General features: G+C 38.4%; 1 protein-coding gene across 5 annotated transcripts in view; it reads left to right on the top strand.

Annotated features, from left to right (window-relative positions):
- LOC125644821 (sodium channel protein type 2 subunit alpha) overlaps positions 1-27,121 on the top strand; it is a 128,706-nt gene that overhangs the window by 97,054 nt on the left and 4,531 nt on the right. For 4 of the 5 annotated variants that reach the window (XM_075117905.1, XM_075117906.1, XM_075117907.1 and 1 more), the window contains 8 exons: positions 244-398; positions 2,182-2,355; positions 8,029-8,151; positions 19,061-19,342; positions 21,431-21,484; positions 22,805-22,942; positions 24,247-24,351; positions 26,494-26,764. In XM_075117905.1, the coding sequence (XP_074974006.1) occupies positions 244-398; positions 2,182-2,355; positions 8,029-8,151; positions 19,061-19,342; positions 21,431-21,484; positions 22,805-22,942; positions 24,247-24,351; positions 26,494-26,764 (1,302 nt within the window). Of the gene's footprint in view, positions 1-243; positions 399-2,181; positions 2,356-8,028; positions 8,152-19,060; positions 19,343-21,430; positions 21,485-22,804; positions 22,943-24,246; positions 24,352-26,493; positions 26,765-27,121 lie in introns of those variants that run through there. The other variant, XM_075117908.1, reaches the window with a different exon arrangement.

The raw sequence follows: 27,121 nt of genomic DNA on the forward strand, positions 1-27,121 counted from the left end.
AGCAGGCATACAGCTCTGCAGGTTCCAATGGTGCCTAATAGGTGGTATTAAAATATGTTACATAAATCTTATTTTTCCTGCAAAAAGTGAGACTAATGTGCTGAAGAATTCAGGGGGACACTTGTTTACAAACATCCCTTAGAATAACTCTAGAGTTAGTCAAATGAATATCAGTTAATTAAGGCTTCAGAATACATTATTATCTTATTTCCGTGTCTCACAACTTAATATCACATTTACCAGGCTGTGTACAGAAGTTCAAGTGCTGTCAAGTCAGCACAGAAGATGGGAAAGGAAAAATATGGTGGAATCTTAGGAAAACCTGCTACAAGATAGTTGAACACAACTGGTTTGAGACCTTCATTGTCTTCATGATTCTCCTCAGCAGTGGTGCTCTGGTAATTGTAATGTGAAACAATTGATATATATGTTAACATTAAGCTTTAGAACTGTGATTAATCATATAGATATCTTTAGCATAGTTTTTCTTCCACTGAAAAAAAATCCCAATTCTGAAATGTCATCATATCTCCACAGAAGTTGTCTAAAGAAACATTTGGCATTTAAAGTAGTATATATAGAAGTTCTTGATGGCTATAAATGCAACAAGCATGAAGGATTGAATATCAGTTGTATATTGAAATAGGAACCTAGATATATGAGCCACGCATCAAAATATCTTCACTTACTCTTTATCTGCTAATGACTTTTTTCTTTATTTTCCTTAAACAGAAATAGAATATGAATTGTTAGTTTCCCTCTGCTTCTGTAATATATAAATGAACTACAACTGACCCAGGATGCACCATCAGCAGATTGAAATATCATATGGAGGTCTCAGGTGCAGAAGTGATTCATTCAAATGTTTAGTTTCCAGGCTGGAATTAAAGCAGGTGTATTGCATAAACGCTTCAATAGTTAATGCTCCATACTAAGTATAGAATATACTGTACTAGCTACAATTGTGCTTAAATGCATGTGTTATTGGCAGGTTTGTTGCACAGGTTCCCTGACAAATGTGGACAGAGTTTTGCCTGAGAGCTGTTATAAAATCATGCTGAAGACTGCTTTGCTAGTTAATCTATACAGCTTGGTTTCATTGGTGTGGTTATCAGAAAATCCCTGTCCACAATAGTCAGGACTAGATCTTGCTTGCAGTAACTATGTTGACACATAGTTGTAGCTAGCAGAGTTCAGATCCCAATGTCAACAAGTTATTATTATCTAGGGGAAAAGGAAAAGGAGTTTGAGATTCAAAGAGCTCTACTGGAGTGAGCTTTCTGGATCATCATTCATCTTGGCTGAATGTGATAATAGAGACCTTCACGGATACCAAATGTATATCTGTACTCCGATCCACAAAAATTCTCTGTGGATATCCGCTATTCGCGGATGTGGATCTCTGCGGATATAAAGCGGATATCCATGGATTTGCAGGGCTCTAACTAACAGCTCCACAGGTCACCGTGCACCAGTGATGCAAGGCTGTGCCAAATCCCCGACGCCTAACCACCCCCCACTTCTCCACAGAGACCTCCTGCCTCGCCGCCCACTCTGCTCCCACCATACCTCTTTTCCCTCTCCAGCCAGGGAAGCTACAGTCCTGGGACCTCGTGTGCAGCACTGCCCTCCAGTGTGGGGCTCAGACACCCTTACACAGCCACGACAACTCTAATGCACTTGGCGCTTGGCTCGCCATAGGAGCATATGTTTGCACCGCCTTCTGGGAGTTGTAGTTTACCTTCTCTGCCCGAGCAGAATGCCCAACAAGCTATAGCCACATATTACAGCCTGCTGCTGCATAATTCAGAGAGACGAGCTGGAGCCTGAGGGCTGGGTGACAGCTGCTCCATTTGGGAGAGTGTATGCTGCAGAGCCCTGTGTGGATACAAAATTTGTATCCGCATCCAAGCCACAATCCGGAGAAATGGTCCACGGATTTCCAGGGCTCTAATAATAGGCCTGAAAGGAAGGAATGTGTTATAAAAAGTGAAGAAGAAATGGTGCCTCCTGTTCTAACTGGGAAGAGAAAGTATGTGTGGATAGTGGGGAAACTATGGTCTGTTATATGCACACCACCTTACAAAAAAAGCATACTGGATATTTTTCTCAGCTCCTTTGACTTACATAGCAAATTGTTAAGTCATATAAGCACTTCATATACAAATATTTTGTTCACAGGCTTTTGAAGACATATACATTGAACAGCGCAAGACTATCAAGACCATGCTGGAATATGCTGATAAGGTCTTCACTTACATCTTCATTCTGGAAATGCTTCTAAAATGGGTGGCTTATGGTTTTCAAACCTATTTCACTAATGCCTGGTGCTGGCTGGACTTCCTGATTGTTGATGTATGTATTCTCTTTTATACACTGTGTTACAAGTCCATCATGCTCCATAATTCACAATATTATATCTCGCTTATCTTGTGTAATTGATTTTTAAGCCAAACTCTCAGTTTATTCCAGCGTGGAGCGCTGTTTAAAAACTTTCAGCACAATATGGCCCCAGTAGTTCCAATTTTGAAGGCAAAAATTACTGAAAGTCAACAGTAGCTTTGAACATTTTGCTGATATTCTTTGGACATTTTATTATGTTATAAATGTACATTAATTAATGTACATTTATACTTTTTTCTTCCTTTTTTCACTTTGAAAGAATGTCATTTATCATCGTGATTTTTATAATGTATGGATTTTTAATATTTGTTAACATGTTTCTTTGGGGGGGCTTTTTTTTAATACTCTAACCACAGTTGTGATAAATTCTCTACTCCTTAATCAGTATAATCTCAAAGTAAAACACAGTCCCCTGCTTCTTCCTGCAGCAGCATACCCGGGCCAGAAAAAGTCTCTTAGGGGTTGCGGGAGAATTCCCCGGGTACTATATAGGACCTATATGTGTCCTAGGTGTCACAACTCGGGCTGTCAAACGATTAAAAAAATTAATTGTGATTAATCACAGTTTTAATTGCACTGTTAAACAATAATAGAATATCATTTATTTAAATATTGATTCTGTTGCACAGCTTATCTCCTCATTCATTAGTAATGGGCTATCCCCCCACCCATGGAACTCAAAGGCAGTCCAGTGTTGCTGGAGACTTCAGGACTAAGCTCTGCCCTTCAGCTCAGTTTACCAGATTTTCTGCCTCTGACCGTGGAAAAAATTGGCAGTTCAGTTTCTCCCGACCATTTTGTTTTAAAACCTTTATTTTACTTTTTTTTGTGCAGCTGCAACTTAGAATCTTCCTCCTCCTTCTCCTCGACCCCCGGATCATGTAAATAACAACATTGGTGGACCTGACACTGCAGTGCCTCCCTGATGAACTCCTCTGCACCCACTTAGTTATGGCAGAGCTGTCCTACAAACACCTGGCTTAAATCTAAGTGGTGTTCCTTATGTGAAGCAACACTTACAGAATCTAGAGAGGGTGAACTATGCCCTGCATGTTCCCAGCCAGCCAGTGCCTTCTTGCACTGCCAGGGTACGGGGCTCAGAGTTGGTCCCACATGTCACATCCCCACCGTTCCCTGAGGAGTTGCAGCTCCAATACAGAAAAGCTCAATCAGGTATTTCTGAGCTTTTGGGGAAAGTGTCTAAGGATAGGGAGGAAGCTATCCAGCACTCTCAGAGGGTAAGTCCTGGAACAGAACTGAACTGGAGGAGGAAAATAAACCCTGAAAGAATCCAGAGGCGCCCGCCCCTTCCCCCCGAGATACTGAAGTGCGGCCTCAGTTCCCTGGGGAAAGAAGCAGGGCACCTATACAGCTTCCCCTCCTCCTACTATGAATTGGGGGATTCTCTTTATACTCAGGGGTAAGTCCTACAAACGTCCAAGACTCTGGTTCCCAGAAAGGCAAAGGGAAGTATGTCTTTTGCATACTTCCCCTGAGAGAGTGTTTGCTGGGGCTTTTCTCCTATACAGTGCCTTTTTCACAGTGTTCTGTCATGCTCACCGTCCCTCCTGCACCCTGCAGCATATCCAGGCATGTGGAGAATCCTAGTCCTTGTGTTCAGGCTGCAGCCTAATGGAAGATGTGCCTGTCTGGCTTTCAGCCCAAGGGCCTTCTGCCAGGAAAAGGGCTCAGATTTCAGGCAGCAGCGGAATGGGAATTGTGCCTTCTGATCATCAGCTATAAACCCTGCTCCGCCAAGGAAAGAGGCTCAGACTCTTTCGCTCCATCCCTCCCTTGCTCCACAGGCTGGCTCCACATTTAAGCCTTAGGAGCACTTGTTCCAGACACATGAAGATTCCACTCCCCACAAATCTGCACCTTCATGGGATTACAGTAGGGTAAGGGAGAAATCCTTTCCCACATTCAAAGAGATCCTGATTTACTGTGTAAAGCCTCAAGTGGTAGTAGGTTGCTTCTACAGTACTTACTTGGATGCTAGCCAGCCTTTGGGAACAAACTGGCAGCCTTTCTTGTTCCCAGGATATCTAGCCAGCTACTTTCACAACTGAGACCAGTCACCTCCCTCTGTTGTGTGGTCCCTATGCCAAGATGAATAGTGTACTACCTCCCCCTGTAATCAGCCAAAGGAAGAAATACCACAGATGCATCAACAAAAAATCCTTCTGGACTTTGTGAGGAGAGGGTGTCAGTCAGTGGTTTGCAAGGAACTCAATATTAATAAAATAACTTCCTTTTTATTAGATGCATGTTTTCCTGTCACTGTCTCCTTTGAGGGCATCATAAGATTCAGATGAGGATATCTAATTAAACAGAGGTTAAACTAAAATGTTTATATAAAAACAAAGACATTTCATAAATTTGGGGAGCTTAAGGTTGGTACAGCAGTAGCTCCACCAATGAAAGACAGAGTCACACCTTTGGAAGGGGAATTCCTTCTAAAAGACCCCACAGACTATATGAGTGATGACACACTGCACAGCAATTTCAAAGTCTCAGCTAAAGCCATTCAGACCAAAGTCTTTTTATTTTTATTTTATTTAGTAAAGAAAACCTATTTTGTGGCAAACAAGAGGCTCATTGTCTAGAAGTATGATACTTGCTCGGAGCGAGACATTTCTGGTTCTCTCTTGGTCAAACCCTTGATGTGATTTGTGACAATGCATAGATTCTGACTTGGTAGCTACAAGACAGCCATGTTATACCCATAAATAGCCATCATTTATCCTAAATGGATATCTGTTCATTCAAACTTATAGCAAGGAGCTATCTGGCTAAACATTAGAGAAAGTAGTAGCTGAGATTGCAAAGAAGCCTCAAACCACACTTTTAGAGCCAGCATAGCAACTCCAAGGATATCCTTGAAGGGAGTATTACCCTGGCAGAGGGAAAAATCTGGAGCAGAAGCCTCCAAGGAAACCTTGATAAACTTTCCTCCAAATCAACAAAATCCTCATCATAACAAAGACACAAAGAACATTTGTGTATGAGACCTCACAATTCCTGTCCAAGACTTGTCCTTCTGATTCACCCTCTGCACCCAGAGTTCTCAGTGGCTGTTGTTCTCACAGCAAGGCAAAGGTTGCACAACATGCACCTATAACCATGCATAGACAACATGCTAATCAGTATGAACAGAGAAACAGACCCATTCATAAATGAACAGCTGCTGGAAAGGATTCATAGCCACCAGTTCTTGAAAACCAAGAAGAGTTTTTGATCCTAATGCAGAGAATTGCTCACCCAGATACCAAAAGAGACATGGGTATGGTAATAATTTTACCATAATGGTGAAGATTAGCAAAGATCTAAAATTACATTGCATCAATCATTTCCGGAGGGATAAGTTCTCTCCAATGGCTAGGATTATTGGTGCCATGCATCAGCTTCATCCCTTGAGTGAGTTTCTCAAAATGTACCTGCTGAAATTCCTTCCGAGGACATAGGATCGTGCACTTGATACAGTGCAAAATTAGGTGTCATTCTCAGACTGCATTTCAGTGTCCCTTTGTTGCCAGATAAGGACAAACAAAATGCTGAAAGCCAAGCCAACTTTCACTCTAGAACTTAGCATACTCAATATGGAGAAATTTCCAATGTTTTGTAGTACACATGCTTTTGGCTAACTTCAACACCTCTGTTGAGTGTCCTCAAAAAAAGAAAAAAAAACCCACACATGACCATATGGGATCAGAACAGTGGTCCACCAAGTTCAGTCTGTGACAGTGACCAGTACTAACTACATCAGTAGAAGATGCAAGAAACCACATAGTGGGCAATTATCGTACTTGCAGAGGAAGCCTCCTCTTACCTCTCATGACAGATTGGCTTATGATTGAGGCATGCATGTTTATATCACTTCCAAAACCAGAGAGTAACCAGAGGTCAAAGGTTCTCTGTGGCAATAGAAATAGTGTCCTGGGTAGAAAAGAATCTGCTGCCTTTCAAGATAGTTCATGTAAAGGATACAGAAAAGAGGAAAAGAGAGAGAGTTGTGGTCCTCCTCCTAAACCTCCACTAGCCAAGAAGGCACTTCGTAATTGATAGATAGCTACATTGTACATGCAAGAAACACACTGCTTTTGTTAAAAGGAAAATGCTATTCATGTAGGTCCACAAACCTTTCTGATCAAGATAAATTCCTCTTTTCACAATTCCTGAGAAATAGTTCTCCCATCATTTTTTTCTAATCCTTGGAAGGTTGTGGCAAGAATGGGCTCTCAAGCTAGATCGCTAAAGATACATCTGAAGCATATGGAATACGTACGCCTATTGTATCCTGTTAATCTCCTTCTATCTGAAATGCCAAGGCCTTAGGGCCTCAAGGTTCCTACAGGCAAGATGTAAATATCTGACACTAGTTGGCATGCTAGGCATCTGAGAAACTATTTACAGAAATCTCGGGGGTAGGGTGGGGGGCAAGGAAGTATATGAGCCTCATCTGAGGAAGATTTGCAAAGTAATTTTCCATTCCTTCACACAGGCATTGTTTCGTATGAGGGTGCTACTTGGTTGGTTCCCACATAACTACTTAGTTTATAAAGCTCTTGCTTTATATGGCAGTAACTTCCTTTCCTGCCTGTTGTTCTACTATAATAGTTCTTTCCCTTCCTACTTCTGGGATTCATTGCTCACTACTTTCCATTAGTAATGAATGAAGAGAAAAGCTGTGTAACGGAATGAGAAATGTTTTACCTGATGAATTTATGTCTGTTAGCCATTTGTCCCTGAATTCAACCCACCTTGGTAGACTGGTAAATGACTGGAATATAAATTGAAATTGTTCTCTAAAAGGAGTCTTAGACTTATATTTTCTTAAGGTCAATTTAATATGTCATATCAAGTTTGTCTTAATGCTAATAATTGATTACTGGAATGTTTCTTTGTCTGTGGAAGAACTCTTCTGGTGACCAAAGCTGAAGGACAAAATTTAGTTCTGTAGCCTCCAGCAGCTACATCAGACCATTTCCGAATTCCACAGATTTGGGGGGGGGAGGGGAGAATTAGCCCATTAGTAATGAATTCAGAGAGAAGTTGCTAACAGAAAATTATCAGATAAGAAATTTCTCATTTGTCAGTCTTCAACAATGCCAAAAATTCTGAACAGCTCTGCTAGCAATGGCTCTTGAGTGAGACACTTTGGATACTAGAAAGTCACTATTGACTGTGGGCCAAATTAATCCTTGTCTATTGTGACTGTTTACACCATGTCTGTATTTGGTCCTTGAGAGTTTTTGGATTACTGTCAAGATCTGTGGACTTTCTGAAAAGTCCTATCCTAAACTGGCAGTTCAAATTCAGATGCATTTTTGAAGGTTCTTTTTATCTGTATGACTTCATTTCCACTGAATATTGAGAATTATGTGTGAACTTATAAAGCATTTATATCCTTGTGCCAACAGGATTTCAATGACAGGTGTCATGTAACACACTACTGTTCTACTTTGGGTGACTTAAAAGATCTCTTCTAGGTTATAGAATGATTCCTGGAGAAAGAGATACAACCTTCGTTCTTCTTGGGAAGTTCATGGCACACACCATTCCTTGCATATGTATAGGAGGATATACAAGATGAATGAGCATTATTGCTTTTCTGTTTTTATGTAGGTCTCTTTGGTTAGCTTAACAGCTAATGCCTTGGGCTACTCAGAACTTGGTGCGATTAAATCACTTAGGACATTAAGAGCCTTGAGACCTCTAAGAGCCTTGTCACGATTTGAAGGGATGAGGGTAAGATAAAATGAAAGAACCTGAAATAATGCATGCCTAAAAAGAAACCATGCATGCAGAATAGGGAATCACAAATCCATGCAGAAATGTTGCACTATTATCTTATGTCTTGCATATTTATCACTAACAGATAAGCAAAAGGCTTCAGTTGCTTATGTAAATTCATATGATATAACATACATTAATATGCTCATGTAGGTTATTTTACCTCCCACCTGATTTGGAATTTTCCTGTAGGTCTCTAGGACTTATCAACTGCATGGATGTATTGTGAATTCCTAAAACTATAGTACAGTACTAAGTTAAAGTTGAATTGATCCCATATAGTTCCCACCTCATGTGTTGTAATGTGTTTTTGTTAGAAGTTTGGATCTTTGTGTTTTCATTACATAAATTAGTCCTAAGAACGTAAGAACGACCATTCTGAGTCAGACCAATGGCTCATCTAACCCAGTATCCTGTCTTCTGACAGTGGCCAATGCCAAATGCTTCAGAGGGAATGAACGGAACAGACAATCATTGAGTGATCCATCCCCTGTCGTCCACTCCCAGCTTCTGGCAAACAGAGGCTAGGGACACTCAGAGCATGGGTTTGCATCCCTGGGCATTTTGGTTAATAGCCATTGATGGGCATATCCTCCATGAAGTTATCTCATTCTTTTTTTAATCCTGTTATAGTTTTGGCCTTCACAACATCCCCTATTCCACAGGTTGTGTGAAGAAATACTTCCTTTGTTTGTTTTAAACCTGCTGCCTATTAATTTCATTCGGTGACCCCTGGTTCGTGTGTTAAGTAAAGGAGTAAATAACAGTTCCTTATTCACTTTCTCCATACCAGTCAATATTTTATAGATCTCTACCATATCCCTTCTCAGTCATCTCTTTTCCACGCTGAAAAGTGCCAGTCTTTTTAATCACTCCTCATGCAGAAGTTGTTCCATATCTCTAACAATTTTTGTTGCCTTTCTCTTCACCTTTTCCAATTCTAATATATCTTTTTGAAATGGGGTAACCAGAACTGCACATAGTATTCAAGGTGTGGGTGTACCAGGGATTTATATAGAGGTATTATGATAGTTTCTGTCTTATTATTTATTCTTTTCCTAATAGTGCCTAATATTCTATTAGCTTTTTTGATTGCCACTGCACATTGTGCGGATGTTTTCTGAGAACTATCCACAACGACTCCAAGATCTCTTTCTTGAGTGGTAACAGCTAATTTAGACCCCATCATTTTGTATGTATAGTTGGGATTGTGTTTTCCAATATGCATTACTTTGCATTTATCAACATTGGACTCATCTTCTGTAGGTTCATCTGAAAATCAATCTACAAAACAATTTAATATCTTTGATGGTCTTTGAACCATTTATCAAACTAATTGTGAAGCTTCTTAATTTCTTCAGCACAGCTCTGTGACATCAATTTTTCTAGGGTATTTGTTGATGTCAGGCTGCCTGGTGTGGCTCATGACCATGCATGCCAATCTCAGGGCTGACTATTACGAACCCAGGCCAGGGCCGGCTCTAGGTTTTTTGCCACCCCAAGCAAAAAATTTGCTACCCCAAGCTCCGAGAGCACAACTGCCCAAGGTGGAAAAAAAAAGGGGGGGGTGGCTGGAATGCCGCCCAAGCAACAAACAAAACAAAACAAAAAGGATGGCTGGAATGCCGCCCCTGGAATTGTGCCACCCCCAGCACGTGCTTGCTTTGCTGGTGCCTAGAGCTGGTCCTGATCAGGGCACAAACCCCAAACTGGTTGTGTGTTCTATAATTAGATTTGACCAACCAAGTGTCAGGTGTGAACTCCTCAAGCACTATAACAACCTTGTACCTTTGGGCATTCCAGTCTATATTGCTCCCCCCCCCCCCCCCCCCAGGAAAGCCTGCCTTTGTGATAAATGGTCCTTCCAGCAAAAATGACAATAATATTTAGGTTACTCCCAGTCCCAAAGGACCAGTCACTTACTCTAGGTCAATTGTACCATAGATCTCACACCACAGACTATGTTTATAGCCAATCCTATAATGAACTAATTAACCCTTTATTAAGTAGGAAAAAGAAATGAGAGTTATTTACAAGGTTAAAGCAGGTAAACATATACACACAAATGTTTTGCAGTCTTAGAATTCAAAAAGTAATAGAAGCTGCTGTAATGTGCAAGTTCTACATGTCCTTTAGGTCTAACCCATGCTAAGCATCTCGGGGATCCATTATGCTTAGAAACATTGCCCTCTCCAAATTCCAAGCAGGATAATGGTCATGGATTCTTATTCCATTTCCTCAGAGTTCAAACTGTGGTGGGTTGAGGGTTTGTGCATGTCCCCTCTTTGTTTGTGTGTGGAGCAATCAACAAAGCCTTTTGTCCACTGATGTTCCACAGTGGTTTGTATGGTGTCTATAGGCCATCTTTTGTTGGGTAGGAGATGACATCTCTTATGGAAAACTAGCATTTCACACTTGGTAATGCTTCTCTTTTGACTATGGGGATGTCCAGTTTCATAGCAAACACTTTTACAGTTAAAAAACAAACCCTTAATTACCTTATAACTTGGGTTATAACATGGATATTGTAAGTGAGATTAATGTATGCAGCAGCTCACAAGCATTTCATAAATTCCAAACACTAAACACATTCTTATAAACTTTACATATATTTTAATAATGTTAACACGTACGTGATCCAAACTGGTTTTCTGCTATGCATCTGTCAGTGTTCAGTGAGGCCTAGGCATGACCTGGCATCTGGTCTCCCAGCATCACAGTTGACAAGTCAGAAAGTTTAAAAGTGCACCCCAAGAGTTCTCTGTGAAAAAGTTTGCACCCACCCAATATATAATATTTTAAATATCTGAAAATATTGTATCTTGTGTAGTGACTTCAAGCAGTTGTTGCAGGAAGAGGTTTGTCTTGTCGAGCAAACCTTCCACAAACTTTCCCAGCCAACTGTTTTGAAATACCTGACTCTGCTCAGACTTGCTAGAACATGCACCTACTTTTGATAGAAGTGTATTCCTCTGCACCTCCAGAGACACGCTGGAACTGAGGAGCCCCAAGGACCTTATGCTCCTTACTTCAAACCTAACAGATCTTTTCCATCTATAACTTTGGTTATGTCTAACCATACTGGAAAAGCACATGTCCTCAATATTTCCACTAAAATGATAATCCATAAAATACTTATGAGTGTTAAATAATAAAATGTTTTATATGTGTAGTAAGGAGCTACAGTGGAAGAGTAAAGAATAGCAAGGGGGAAAGCACTGCCTTCCATAAAGGATTGAATCTGACTCTGAACCCCATGCTACCTACACTGTTGTAAATTCTTCCTAGATCACTATTATTTGAATACAGTCTACTGACCTGATCACTGTCTACTAGTATCTACATGGGGGAGAGATTTCTGATGGTAAAAAAATAGCATAATGAGATCCAGTGGCTGAACCTAGATAAATTCAGACTAGAAACAAGGTGCAATTAAGAGTGAGGTAATTAACCACTAGAATAAATTATCTATGGACGTGATGGATTCTTCGTCACTTGAAGTCTTTAAATCAAGACTTTAAATCAAAATGTCTCAGATAGATCAAATTCAAATGATGGGATTGATGAAGAAATTACTGAGTGAGGTTCTATGGCTTATGTTATGGGGAAGTTCAAACTATATGTCATAATGGTCCCTTCTGGCCTTAAAATCTGTGAATCTATGAAATAGCAATATTACAATACAATATTATTTACCAATGAGTATTATCCTGATACTTACTTCCAGTGAGCATTAATATAGTGTTATTTATATCTGTGCAGGAAATTCCTCTTTACACATTTTAAAAGTCTGCCAAGTTATTCTTTGTAGCCCAATTTACCACACATCCTGATACAGTGTGGACCAGCAAGGCCCATTGAGTCACAGAAGGGATTCACCTTGAAGGAGGCCATGTGGTGTTTCCACTAACACTTTCAGTGAATGTTCTTGCTGGAAAGAAGAAACTTTAATTTACAGATGAGTCATCAGGCAAACTGCAGTACACTTAAGGGTTGTGCTGACTCATGAAGTGGCTATTCCTACTTCATGACCAGCATCATTCATTGCTGATCAGTGATGACCCTCCATTGTCTTCTTTTTTGTTTAGTCAGTGACCTCTTTCTGCGCTGATGGTTTGTTTTCCCAGGAGAACTTTTTGCTGCCAGGAACTTGTCCACCCATTTTTACACTAATGGAAGACAGGATGTATTTGGCCAATATTTTCCGTGATGCTTTGTTTTACATTTTGTGCTTTGTCAAAGATTCATAATTTGAGCTGGTGCTATAGCTTCAGGACTCACACTGAAAAAGGAAAAAGTAGGTCATCTGTGGAAATGCAGCAATTATGGAAGGAAAACACATCACTGGGCATGCAACTGTGAGAGAGAGAGCTACACCATGGGTGTAATGAGATACAATGCCTGAGGCCAAATGCCTTCCCCACATAACAGACCCTTTATATCTTCATAATGATTCTCCCTGATGCATGGAATTATTATGCTTATGAAATGGCGCAGTCCTATTTTTAAGTGAAAATGTGAATGGTCATGAGATCTTAAAAGATTTGGTTAAGAATATGCTTAATTTTTTAAATATCACTTAAAATGTTGGAAAGTTTTTCAAAATATCTATAACTTGACCAAATCCTTCACCCTCTTATTTTTACAGCCAAAATGCCCACCAAAATCAATGGGAGCTACCTCTGAATGAGTCCTAAAGGTCTCTGATCACTGATTTCAGATATGAAATTATTTCAACATTATTGCTGAACTGTTAATTCCCATAGGTCTGAGTACCCCTCTGTGACATCCCCCAGGATAAAATCTGGACTGTAGCATTGCTGTGCGCCCTAATTCTCCAGTCTGGTGTATACTATGCTGTGTGAGCTGCCACTCTGCCCACTCACCCCAGCCTCTAGCATACAAATCACCCTTCACCCCTAGATATATACCAGAGTGCTATGCCCATCCACTCTTGAATTGTATATAGGGCAACCCCCACATATCCCCTGCACTCCAGAAATGTACTGCTTTGTACTGCTCAGCTACTTACTGAGCAATACAAGCTCATAAAGTCTGTTATTTTATCAAAGAAAATGAATATGCACCATACCTTATTAACCTGAGTAAATTCCCCAAGCCCTTCAGCCAAAGACACACTGATTTAGATAAAACATCAAAATAAGTTTATTAACTACAGAAAGATAGAGTCTACGTGATTCTAAGTAGTGTAGGCATAGTAGATCAGAATTGGTTACAAAAAGAAATAAAAGATAAAAACTGCAAGCTGTTTCCTAAATTTTACCAAGGCTAAATTAGAAGCACACAACTTTTCTCACCCATCTGGACGTTGCAGGCAGTTCACAGTTCTTAGTATACAGGCAGGGGTCCTTTCCCAGCCTGGGACCAATCTTCTACAAGCAATCTTGGTTCAGTAGAGATGTGGGAGGAGAGAGGTGGCTGGGGGCCTTTGTTCCCCCTTTTCATATCCTGACTCTTTTTACTGGAAAGGCCCCATGAGTTAGCAAGGTGCTCTGCACTCAGTCGTTCACACATGAATTGCTAATTCTTGCTTGCACCTTCTGTATACTTGCAGTTCCAGGTGTCTCCAGGAAAGACATGCCAGTCCTTTGTTTATAGTTCTTTTGTTATTTGTAAAGAACTAGTCTGTGGGCATTCTCCAGACTCACATGTTTCAGTAAAAAACATATAGCAAAATTTCATAACTCAATATACACTCATGATACACACATGTTAACAGGACAGTAATCGTCAGACTATGACTTTTCCAATGATACCTCACAAGGCATACTTGTAACAGATTTATCATAATTTTGTAAACCTGGTAACCTTAATAGTGTAGACTGTCACACCCTCCCAAGGGAAAAGCCCTGCCACTCTACACCCATATCACCAACCAAGGAGAGAGTTCTGCTGGAACATTGTGAGAAGGCTGAAGAAGTGGCTGACACACATCTATCCAGTATGGGACTGGGGAAAGTCCTTACATAATCCTCTATGCCCTACTGGTGAATGACAAAGTCTCTTGTTATTCTGATTTATATTCATGATTTACATTAGCAATTTCCAATTATGTTTTGTAGTATGTTTTTCTTCTTTTTTAACCATACTATTTTGATTTTAAATTACCAGATGTCATACTAGAAATCTTTGATTTTCTTAGAATTTGTACTTTTTACTGTTATGAGTGTAAACATGTTGACATCAACAAACAAAATAGTGCTAGAGAAAGGATAGGGTCAAGGACCCCTTTAACTTACCTGCAGATGCATGCAAGTGGTGAGGCTAACTAGTTCTGTCATAAACATGTAGCTCCCCAAAAGAAACATATAGGATTGGTCGGTGGGGAGCCATGAAGGCATAGGAAATGCCATTGCCCAGTATACTTCCCCTCCTCCCCAAAGCCCATGAGATATAATGCCTTGTACAGGCACAATATTCCCAAGCCAGTGGTTTTCTCTTTACCCGAACATTCAAGGACTGTATTTGGGCCCCAGAAACTGTTTTAAATTAGTTGTAAAATTAATTATCTATCTAGGTCATTTCTCATTTTTGCCCTTTTATGCAGATCAAAAAATTTAGGCCAAATTTCCTTAAACTACAGTTCTCACCTACATATTATGTGTTCCAGTGAGAAACAAATAACACACTTGTGTTAGAAGAAAAGGTTTTCACAGTTACTGATATAGACAGCATTTTGAATTTTTAACTTTTCTTATTTTAGTTTTAGATAAGTTTTGGTTTTGGCAAAGTAATATTCCATAAATTATGATAATTATTATAAATGGACTCATACCAAAAGTCCTTTTATTTTATAGAGACTAAAAATGAAAAATTAGTGCTATCAGTATAAATATGGCTATAATATTAATAATAATAATGTATGTGTGACATCAAATTAGGCACAATATTGTCAATACTAGAAAACAATCCACAACATATGAAATCTTAATATATCAATAAGTACACTCTCTATCATTGAGTATAACCACCTAAGTAATTTTATCAATTTATAATTGCTATTGATAATTTCTGGAGTAAACATAATTATTTTATTAATGCTGCATTATTTGTTTTCCATCTCAGGCTTTGAAGTCACATTACTACATTTTCATACAGTGAAGGATTGTAGCAATGTGGCTCCAAAAAAAAAAAGAACTTCAGTTGTAAAGCTAAATATGGACAAATGGGCAAAAAACACTGACCCTATACAACAAATGCTGACTGTATCCAGAGATGCATTGATTAAACAGAGTTTCAGGTTTTATGCAAGCCTGACAGCTGGTAGATTTTGCTTTTGATAGAACATCTGTAGAACCTTAGTTCTGTCCATTGTTGTAAACCATTTTTTCCCTCAGAATTGTGATCTGTTTTGTGTTCCTTTTGCCATGTTACAGTAAGCCAATTGTGGGAACAGACAAACACCCCCTGGTCTAGGCTTCTTTGCTTTGGATGTGATTGCAGAACCTATGTTTAATGACAACTGGAACAAATAAAGGACTGCTCCCAGTGGCCGCAGTTTGGACCCAGAACTCATTAGATTGCTTTTTTGATTTACTCAGTAGACTGATTGGGCCCTGACTCGCAGAGTGAAAAATGTCTTTTTCCCAGTACCAGAATCCCTGTTGGAAATGACAGTTAATCAAGACTGTATGAACTCTTATTACAGATGATAGGATCAAGCCTGAAAACACATGGAGACTTTTATTTTATATTTCATTTAACTTGGACAATGAGCCTTTCCTTTGAATTGGTCCATCATATTCCCACTCAAAAACCTCTAACTAGTTCATTACTTTTCCCCATTTACTAAAGTGTTTTAATTACTAGCATGCAAACAGAGCTTCTGCTACGTGTAATTCAAACTGTAACCACCATAAAGATTTCCTTCTTCCATTGTAGTATTGTTATTTAGCACAAACAACCAGCTCATGTGGAGAAGAAATATCAATAAGGCTTACGTATTAAATATTATACACTATTTCTAGCCTATCTTTGCATGTAAGTGATAAATCCAAGTTTTTCACCAGAAAACTGAAAATGGCTACAAAGCCATAAGATGCTATCAGAATTAGAAAAAGCAACATGTTTTCTGAGATAGTTTCCTAGAAAATTATCTTAATTTTCCCCTTTACTTCAAAAAGCACCCATGTGCTGAAGTCTCCTTTGATGCTCATATGGGCTCTCAACAGCATATAGAAGGGTATCAAACTTTTCCCAGCTGAGGACTGCAGTGGCAGCTTATCGGGAACCCATGAGCTGCACCAAATTTCCTGAAAAAGGAACAAATTACAGCTGACCCATCTTTAATGTATCTGAGCCATCTCTTGATGCAGCACACCATCTTGATCCAAACTGCCAGACTTCAGCTAATAATACATTTCTGTTATATGCCAGAGAGGAATGATAAGACACAACCCTGGACATTTTTAGATATAGGTTCTAGTTCTGGGTCTGCCACAGAATTTTTATGTAAGCCTTGAGTAAGTAACTTAACATCTGTGCCCCAGTATCCTCATCTGTAAATAATATTTAGCTAGGGATATTGTAAGGCTAATTATTGGTCTTTGTAAAGTGCTTTGAGGAAAGATGCTGAAATAATTTTTTTTAGGTCTGTTCACCTATAATCTCTGCGTATTTCATTTTGATTTACGCTCTGATGATGTTATTCCTACTTAATTAATAGAATTCTAAAAGTTTGAGGTGGAAAAGAGCTATCCCATCATCAAGTCCATTTCACTGCCAATGCAAAATTGTTTCCATTATACCTTTTTTAAGCTGGACAACGAGCCTTTCATTTTAATGGGCCCATGATATCCCTGCTCAGAAACTTCTGACTAGTTCACTGTCTTTCCCCTTTTCTAGTGTTGTGTCCAATAAACTTTTAAGTGTACCAGGCAAAGAGACTTCCTCCATTTCTTTTGGACACTATTCCACATCTTAGTAGATTTTACCATCAGGAAGGTACTCTTAATTTCATCCTGTGATAGCCCTCTTATTTATAAATATATTTCTGGTTATGTGTCTAAAAGTAATTTGAATTTTAGGTGGGGGGGTTACACCAGAGCCACTATTAATTACCTCTTTCTTGCATGCCACAGTGCATCTGCCTGGAAGCCCAAAATTGCACTGACAGTTTTGCTGCCAGTATGATTGGCCTTTTTTGCTGCTCTCTTTTCTATCTTAGCGTTTTAATATCATAGTGCTAACTCATGTCTAATTTTCTGTCCACAGTCATCGCTAGTACTTTCAGCATTAATGCTTTTCAAATTTCTCCACCACTTCAAATATCTGAGTTTCATATTATTTTTCCCAAAATACATTACCATACATTTCTTAAATTAAATGTCATTTTGCTATTTTTGGCCCATTTTAAAAATATTTCTAGGTCTCTTCATATTACTTCTTTATCCTCACTAGCATGTGCATCTGCTCTCAATTTAGTATCAGCTTTGTTAGCATGATTAGTATGCTCCTCTTCAGGATTATTAACAAAGGTTTAATATAAGATCATACCTAATAACAATTGCCATAGTACCCACTAGACATCATCTACCCAATTCATATGTTGTTACTTATTCTTTCATCATCTTATTTCATTAGGGACAGACATTAGTTAGACTTACAGAGCAGTAATTTGTCCTAAGATCCATATCATATGGACTGACTAATTTGCATATGTTCACATTTATCAAATATTCTCTTAGCTGATCTTTTTTCTTTAGGTGTTTTACAAAATCTCTCTTATTTTCTAGCAGTCTGATCCAGCTGCCATTGTCTTTCCATTGACTTCTGTAGCAGTTGGATTGGGCCCTAATTGTTTGTTTCTTTTCTTTATTATTCTGGTTTACAGACAGATTTTTTACAAGTGTTAATTATCTTAACCCTTTTTTCAATCATTATTAATCTAAACATTAAGTAAACCCACCTCATCCTTTTTAGTGGCCCTACTTTCTCCCTACTGTTTTTTTTTACCCTGGCATGTTTGTAAAAGCCCTTAAATACTTTGGCTAACAATAACCCATTCTTACATGTTGCTACATTTGGGCCTGATTCTGTTCCCACTGAAGTCAAGTGGGAATAAAATAAAGTCTCCTCCTCTAAGTCTTAACTGTTGCTGAGTATTCTTGTTTGGGTACCTACCTGCTTTTCCATTTGTATTAACTACCACCATACTTCCTTAAGATGTTCATATTAATATTCTGACTTCTCCTAATTTCCTATTTATTTAAAATGAATTACACTCAGTGACAATGTTGTTGAGACTGAATTTTGAAATGGACTGCTTATCCAACTAAACACATAATATACACTTTGATTTTGCTCTTTTTAATGTAAAGGTTGCTACTGGTCTTTAGAAGAATAATGCATGAATAAATAAGACAAGAAATGTGTGCACAGATTTTAGAGTTACATAAATTAAACAATCTTAAAGAATTAAATCTTCATGGTTTTTTTCTATTTTTGCTACGTCCTTTTCATAATTAGTTCTTCATGTCATCATTCTTTCTTTAAACCTATGATTGCTACATTTTTATAGATTTTCCTTTATGTCTGTGTTTAACATGTATCTCTTTTTTTCTTTTATTAGAGTATTCAAATTAAGGCAACATCCTACCACTATCAGGTTTTTATTTATTTTATACTTTTTTTCCTTTCTACCTAGGTGAAGTTTGTTCATCTCTTGGTTGTTAAATTAATTTTATGAGTTACTTTCACCAATTGAAAAGCAGAGTGCAAACAGAATTAAAATACTGTATTAATTTTAAGAAAGGTTGATTAAAATTGATAAAATATCTAATTATTTTATTGCTATACATATTCTCACACTTTTTCCACTATTTTCCTTTTATTTATATGCTAGGTCGTTGTGAATGCCCTCTTAGGAGCAATTCCATCCATTATGAATGTGCTTCTTGTTTGTCTTATATTCTGGCTAATCTTCAGCATCATGGGAGTAAATCTGTTTGCTGGCAAATTCTACTATTGTGTTAATACCACAAATGATGAGAGGTTTGATATCAGCCAAATCAACAATTATAGTCAATGTGAGGACCTCATAAACAACAATGAAACTGCCAGATGGAAAAACGTTAAAGTAAACTTTGATAATGTAGGACTTGGTTATCTTTCTCTGCTTCAAGTAGTAAGTGACCACTCTTTAATATGTTTCTTATTGTTTACTTGTAGTAAAGAGTAATTTCTCAATGTTTTTGTCACTAAGTAACCCTGTTCTGCACTTAAAAAAATACTTTGTTTACTACTGTGCCATGAAAATCCTTACATATAGTAGGAATGCTGAGCACAATTTTTAAAAAGACAGATACATACAGACATACATATCTGGCTGTGGAAGAGATCTCAAGCAAGCAGAAATGGATGCTTACAATATTCATTGTCTCTCCCTTTACATACCTGGGACTCACTTCCAGCTTGCCAGTTCAACTGGCTATGTTGGCTCCCTGTATTATGGAGAGTAAGTTTGGTAAGCGTATATGCTATTAAAATTATATGGCTAAAGTCACACAACTAAAGATAGAATAAAAAGCAAAAATCAAGGGTACTGAGATGTTCTGGAAAGGAGTAGTGGAACTGAGTGGTAGTGGTGCGGGGTCCCTTTGAGGAAGGATGGGAGGCTTGAATACATGATAGGAAATAGGAGAGCTGATTGGTCGCCTAGTTTGCATGATCAGAACTTACTGGGACACGAAAGAGGAGGTGGTGTTTCCAAGGCTCAATGAGGAGCACTGGGTGTGGCTTGGACTCTGAAGCACTACGGCTTTAACTTTTGGGGATGCTATTTGTTTTTTCTTATACTTGTACCTTTGCTTTAAAAAACAAGTTTCAAAATACATTGTGTAAACTTATAAATATTAGACAAATACTTACTCATTTCTAAAAGACATGGAATCACACCATTACATGCAAACATGCTTATCACCTCTTGGACACCTTTTGGTCTGCTTTGTTTCTTCTTGACAATTCTAAAAGCCCTGAGAATCTATCAATTCAAATCTGGAATATTTTCTTACTTTAGGCTCATATTGCCATGACTACTACTTCTCCCTTATGGTGCAAGTTTGGGGGACATAATTCACCATATATAATAAGTTACTTTATCTATATTTACCTCTTGTAATTACTGGTAGCAACCCATCTGTAGCAATCGTAGGACAAACTAGTTACTCCTGATCTAGAGGTGAAGTGATTCCCATGCACTCAAATGACTGCAGAGTAACCTATTTAAGTGTCCAGCTCGTGGAGCAATTGGTCTCTGGGCTTAACACATGCACTATCCATGCTTCAGCATGCTTTCTCTTTCACTGCAAGGAGGATGTGCGGTGGGATTGCTGCAGAAGAAGTTAATGGGCCCTGAACTGTGCAGTGAGTTGTATGGAGTAACCATTGTTACTGTGGAGTGCATAGTTTGTTTGAGCACCAGAACTGGTGATGTGCAGAGTTTGTTTTATAACCATGTATATACAGCTGTGACACAAAGTATAACTATGGATGTATTCAGTATAATAAATATGCATTCAGCTAAATGCAATACCTAATCTTTTACTATAGAGGATAATATATCTGTTAAAAATTCTCATCTGAATACATGCTATCAGAAATAAAAATGCATTTTGTGTGTGTGTGGTGTATTATGGTTTATATGATGCATATGGTTTATATGACTGCTCTTGATTTCACAGTTAAGGCTGAGTTGGCTTTTGCAGTTAAATATCTATCTATATCTATATGTATGTATGCATATTTATTATACTGACTATATCCATGGTTATTCTTTGGGTCACAGCTGTATACACATGGCTGTAAACACACACTGTGCGCACACACATATATAGTTAAGTGCAAAAACCAACTCAGCCTTAACTCTGAAAGTCAGGAGCAGAGCTTACATCATATAGACCATGATACATCCCCCCCACAAAATGTATCTTTGTTTCCAATAGTGCATATTCAGATGAGAATTTTTAATAGATATATTATTCCTTGTAGTAAAAGATTAGGTACTGCATTTAGCTGGATTGCATATTTATTATAATTGTTTACAATTCTTGTATACAAAACAACCAGATACAAGGTGAAAGCCAAATATTAATCTTGCACCATACCAGTATTTTAAAATGAATATGAATATAGTTGTTCTTCAGTTCATAAACGGTGTCTCCAATTAGCCATTTTCTAGAACAGCAGAAATTAAGCACATGTGTTCTGTTTACAGGCCACATTTAAAGGATGGATGGATATAATGTATGCAGCTGTGGATTCTCGAAAGGTAAGCATATTACCTTGAGCCATTGTTTTGATTGCATGAACTCTGTGATCCTAGTAATGTAACTGATATCTTACTTGAGTGATACTGGAAATGAGATAACATGGAGCTATATAGTTCCATAAAGCAGAACAGGTAGCAAAGAGCATGAAAATACAAAAGAAAAGGAGATTGGGGAAGATCTTTTAAGGTCCCGTATACTATGTGGCACAGCTAGACCAAATTCCACAGTAACTTTAACTTATTATTTTGCCATGAAATACCCTTGGCTCCTGAGCAAACACTCAATAGGCTATGATTCATACTTGGAAACACTCATTGATGGAAAATTTGTGGGCAATTATTTGCAACAATGATTATTTTCAAGGATGAGGTTGTTTTCCAAGCAGCTTGGCTCCACTCCTCAGGTCTCAGTTCCTGTACTGTTCTGTGCTCCACATAGCTCATCAGTTTATCCTTCTTTCTCCCTCTGCTCCTAGGCTACAAGCTGTGCTCCATTCTGGCTCCCTAACTTCCTGCTTCCTTGCTTCATGAAACTATGCAGGGGGTGTGCCCTTTTATCCTATTAACTCCCTGTTAGAGTTAAAAATGGTAAGAAAGTGGCAACTGCAGGGAGGTCTTGGCAGGAAAGGAAAACAAAATGTCTGGAGTCTAGCTATATTAACATGCCAGATTCTATGGCAAAAATGGTGAACTCCATGGTATCTTGGAAAAACATCAGAGTGTTTGCCATTGGAATTGCAGAATCCACAAGAACCTGACGGAGAAGAATGGAACAGTTCACACCTCTTAGAGCAGGGGTAATCAGGTCAAATCAGGTCAAATTTGTCAAGGTCCAAATTTCTTGGTCAAGGTCCAGACTCCAGAGAAAATAATACAAAAATAACAACAACAACAACAACAACAATAATAATTAATAATTAATAAATAAAAAGTTTTCAGGGTCTGTTCAAAAGCATCCGGCAGTGTGGATTTGGCCTGCGGTCCACCTATTGACTACCCTGTCTTAGAGCTATTGTTTCAGGTTGTCTATAGATTGAGGCAGGTGACGCGGCATTTGTTCACACTCATTTCACATTTTCAGGGTTTTTCCAACAACCATCGGGACTAGAAACTTTATTTTTTAATGAAAGTTCAGATTCTGGAACAGAGTTCTGTGGCAAGGAGGTGAATTCTGGAGCTTCAGAATCAGAGTATACGGAGCCTAGTTCATAAGGCGCATGAGTCAGAATAATAGAGCCTTAGGCTTTATATAACAAATAAGGCTTTTGACGCACATTGTTCACCCCGATACTATAGCTTGACATTGTGCATGTTTTGTAGGTATTGGATCAGCCTAAGTATGAGGACAACCTGTACATGTATCTTTACTTTGTCATCTTCATCATCTTTGGATCATTCTTTACCCTGAACCTTTTCATTGGTGTCATCATAGATAATTTCAACCAGCAAAAAAAGAAGATAAGTATTTCGTCACTGTTCTGAAAAGAAAGCTAAATACAAAAATATTGCTTGTTTTGGTGCCTACCATACAATGAATTACTGTAGTGACTTCAGGTCAGAAAAATATTATACTTTTTACTCTTTATGGTGAACATTTATTATCACTTGCTGTAACATGCAGTATGTAATGTAATCAGGTTTAACTGTATTCATTCCATGTAATGTAGCAGGATGGATGAATTCGGAAAACCATACACATGAGCATATATAACCAAAACAGAAAAAGAAAAAAGATAATCAACGTAAAGGTGTTGTATCATAAAAAAGGCTAAAGATTTAAATGGCCAAATCAAGCAATAAAAAAAATGTTGGCTACATTGCCTCCATGTCTGAGAGCAACCAAATGTAGACATGTAAATCTTAGTTGTAAGACCATGTTATCCTTCTTTGTACTGTACTGAGTCTTAATTTTTGCTGCAGTGCTGAATAAATACTATCACTACTTGAGCTACAGGATTAAATACATTAGCTGACAGCAGGAAAAGGCTATTATCCCAGATGGGGAGGAAGGAGTGCTGACTCCAAGGGTTTGTTGGCATGGGGGAACCCAGTCTGACTCGGCTCTCTTTGCTGGCCCACATTCTTCGGTTGGGGGAGCTCCTGTCCCATGTGGTGACTCTGTGGGTGGAGAGGAAAGGGCTGCTGAGACCATGTTGTGCTAGGTCTAGGAGGGAAGGGAGTCCAGCCTGGCCCTCTTCACCCCTGCAACATTCCACTATGCCTTCATTGGCAGCTTCTGGGTGTAGCCAGTACAGTATGTGCTGCTGCTTTGGCAAGGGCATGAACCCAGCCATAGAATATTCATTTTTACTTATTATTTAGGCATTTTGCCAAATTTTTCCTGAGGAGCAAAAACAAGAGAAGGGAAGTTGAATTTTTTAACATTCATGTATGGGCAAAAGCTGAAGGACTTGCATGGGACAAAGACAGCGCACATCTGTTGCCTAAGTGCATTCCCCCTGCAAAACATCAAAGGCCTACTGCAAACACTGGACATTTGAGAGCTTCTCAAAGAAAAAGTTGCAAAAATCTTTTGGAATGGAAAGTGTTAGGCAACCTAAATTCAGGACTTGTTAGCAGCTCCCAATATATAATGACAATAAAAATAAGAAGGATGAGAGAGCAAGCCAGTCTTTATGCCCATTCAGTCCTTGATTTCTGCTGAGACTCTGAACAGGAGTGATAATACTAATGTGAGATGGTGGCTATAGGTAATCAATGGAGGTACATGGTTGTAACTAGTTTTGATCTCATTTCTTTACTTTGGAGGCCAAGACATCTTTATGACAGAAGAACAGAAGAAATATTACAATGCAATGAAAAAGCTGGGTTCAAAGAAGCCACAAAAACCTATACCTAGGCCAGCGGTAAGAATTAAAGTATTTCCCTCCCTCCCCCACACACTGTTTAAATAACATATTGGGTTAAGTTGTAAGCAGGAAAAATAATTGACCTAAAGCAAACTTTGTCTCTCTTTAAATCCAAATGAATTTTCTCTTTTGTATTCATTAACCTCCTTGGTTGTGGAGGACCGTTCTTTTTGCTTTGTATTCTCACTCTACATCTGTTGGAAGACTAGTGGGATTGTAGGTCGCATCCTCCAAACCACTGATCTGTCTAAAACAACTAACTTACAACTCGAGTACCATGAGTGCCAAATGTGTCAAGGCCTTAGGAAGAAATCCTCTTCTCAGGCCAAGAGTGGCTTTGCAGCTGTCCTGTGGAGGCTACTCCACATGTCTCTTACATGCCTGTTCTTGGATATAGAGAATTGGAGTATCCATGAAACGGAGGATTCTCAGCCTCTCTCTTCCCCAGCCTCCATCCTGTGCAATGTCAGTTAGAGAGCAACTCGAGTACAGCTCTGGACTGCTCAAAGTGTGCACTCTCCCCATGCAAAGGACCTTCAATTCCTGTTCTGCTCCTTGTGCAGTGGAACCATACTGGTTCAGCTGTCAGCATATCTTCAACAGCTGCACAGATGGCAGAAGGATTTTCTCTAATGAATGTTTTTATAGTTAATTGAGGCTGAAGATTTTATTAGTGGTACAAGAAGTATTTCTTAGGGAGGCTGTATTTTCTTTAGCTCCGAGACCTGTATAGGTTTCCAGGGAAGGGAAGTGATGGCCGTGGGCAAAAAGCAAAACTTGTTTGCCAGTTTTGCCAAAGCTGAACATTCTTTTAGTCTGCTGTATCACTAAAGCCCATATATTAAAATGAATGTCAGTAAGACAACCAAATCTTGTAGCTTTGAAAATCTTTCCTTTAATATGCATAAGTAGAAACTTTGGAGGCCTTACTAATGAATTTGTGTGCAAATGTCTGTGTATTCACAAATAAGTGAATGCACATTAAAAGGAGGCTATCTTAAAATGCAGGCCTCGGTGTACAACTAATAATAATAATAATAATAATAATACCTAGCTCCTATATAGTTAGGCTTGGAAAGATTAGATTTTTATTGGTAAATGTCTGTAAATGTCAATTTCAGTGTACACACAAACCAATGAAATTTTTTTTCAAATTTTTTCAAAAATAAATCAAAATTTACTGATAGGCGAAGTAAGAAAAGGTAGCCTGTTTCCTCTTGTTTTTTCCTACCCCCCCCCCCCCAGATGTTCTGGTTTAACTTGGATTTAAACTTGGAGAGTGGTCAGTTTAGATGAGCTATTACCAGCAGGAGAGTGAGTTTGTGTGTGTATGGGGGTGGGGGGGATGTGAGAAAACCTGGATCTATGCAGGAAATAGCCCGACTTGATTATGTAAAGAGTTGTCACTTTGGATGGGCTAGCACCAGCAGGAGAGTGAATTTGTGTGGGGGGGTGGAGGTTGAGAAAACCTGGATTTGTGCTGGAAATGGCCCACCTGTTGATCACTTTAGATAAGCTATTACCAGCAGGACAGTGGGGTGGGAGGAGGTATTGTTTCATATTCTCTGTGTGTATATAAAGTCTGCTGCAGTTTCCAGGGTATACATCTGATGAAGTGAGCTGTAGCTCACGAAAGCTCATGCTCAAATAAATTGGTTAGTCTCTAAGGTGCCACAAGTACTCCTTTTCTTTCTGCTTGAGAACTTATTCGAGTTTGATTTGTGGATAATTACTTTGTATATTTTGGTGTGATGTTGACAATTTGTGTTTTAACAGTTATCAAACTTTAATTTTTTGAATTTCAATGTCTGCTGTCATTAAATAATTGTCTGATTCTTTCTATTGTCTGATTCCCCAATAATTTTCTATGACTGAAAATTTAAATTGATAAAAATTGAGAAAGTGCTTACAAATTAACCTTGATGTTATCTGTTGAAATTATAAAAAAATAAAAATTGAATTTCGCCAAGTCTATATATAGTGCTTTTCATCAGTAGATCTCCAAGTACAAAGGAGGTCAGTATCATTATCCCCATTTTACAGATGAGGAAACTGTAGATTTAGTTAGTTATTTGTATGAATTTGGGAATGAAATGTATACACAAGGTGTATTCATGATGCATTCTTTTTTACCCACAGAACAAATTCCAAGGCATGGTCTTTGATTTTGTGACAAAACAAGTATTTGACATCAGCATCATGATTCTTATCTGCCTTAACATGGTCACCATGATGGTAGAAACAGACAACCAGAGTGATGAGATGCAAGATAATTTATGGTGGATTAACCTTGTGTTCATTGTCCTTTTCACTGGAGAATGTATTCTGAAACTGATTTCACTTCGTTATTACTACTTCACCATAGGCTGGAACATTTTTGATTTTGTAGTTGTCATTCTTTCCATAGTAGGTAAGTACAATTCACTTTCAAGAAGGGACTGAAAGAGTGGAAATTGAACATTTGTTTTAGGAATTTAAAATCCCTTAACATTTGACTTGAAGAGAGTCTGATTCTTTAGTTTGCCAATTTTTTATTCCATATTGTACATGAAATAAAGGAACTGTGTATTAAAGTTTTTATACCAATTAGATTTGATTGATTGTCATTTTCAGTATCAGAAATTAGACTGTAGGGTTGCCAAGCTTCCAGGATTGTCCTGGAGTCTCCAGGAGTTAAAGATTAATCTTTAATTCAAGATTATGTCATGTGATGAAACCTTAAGGAATACGTCCAGACAAAATTAGCAACCCTACTAGACTATGACTC

Source organism: Caretta caretta, chromosome 11 (genome assembly GCF_965140235.1).
Source record: "Caretta caretta isolate rCarCar2 chromosome 11, rCarCar1.hap1, whole genome shotgun sequence".
NCBI lineage: Eukaryota > Metazoa > Chordata > Testudines > Cheloniidae > Caretta > Caretta caretta.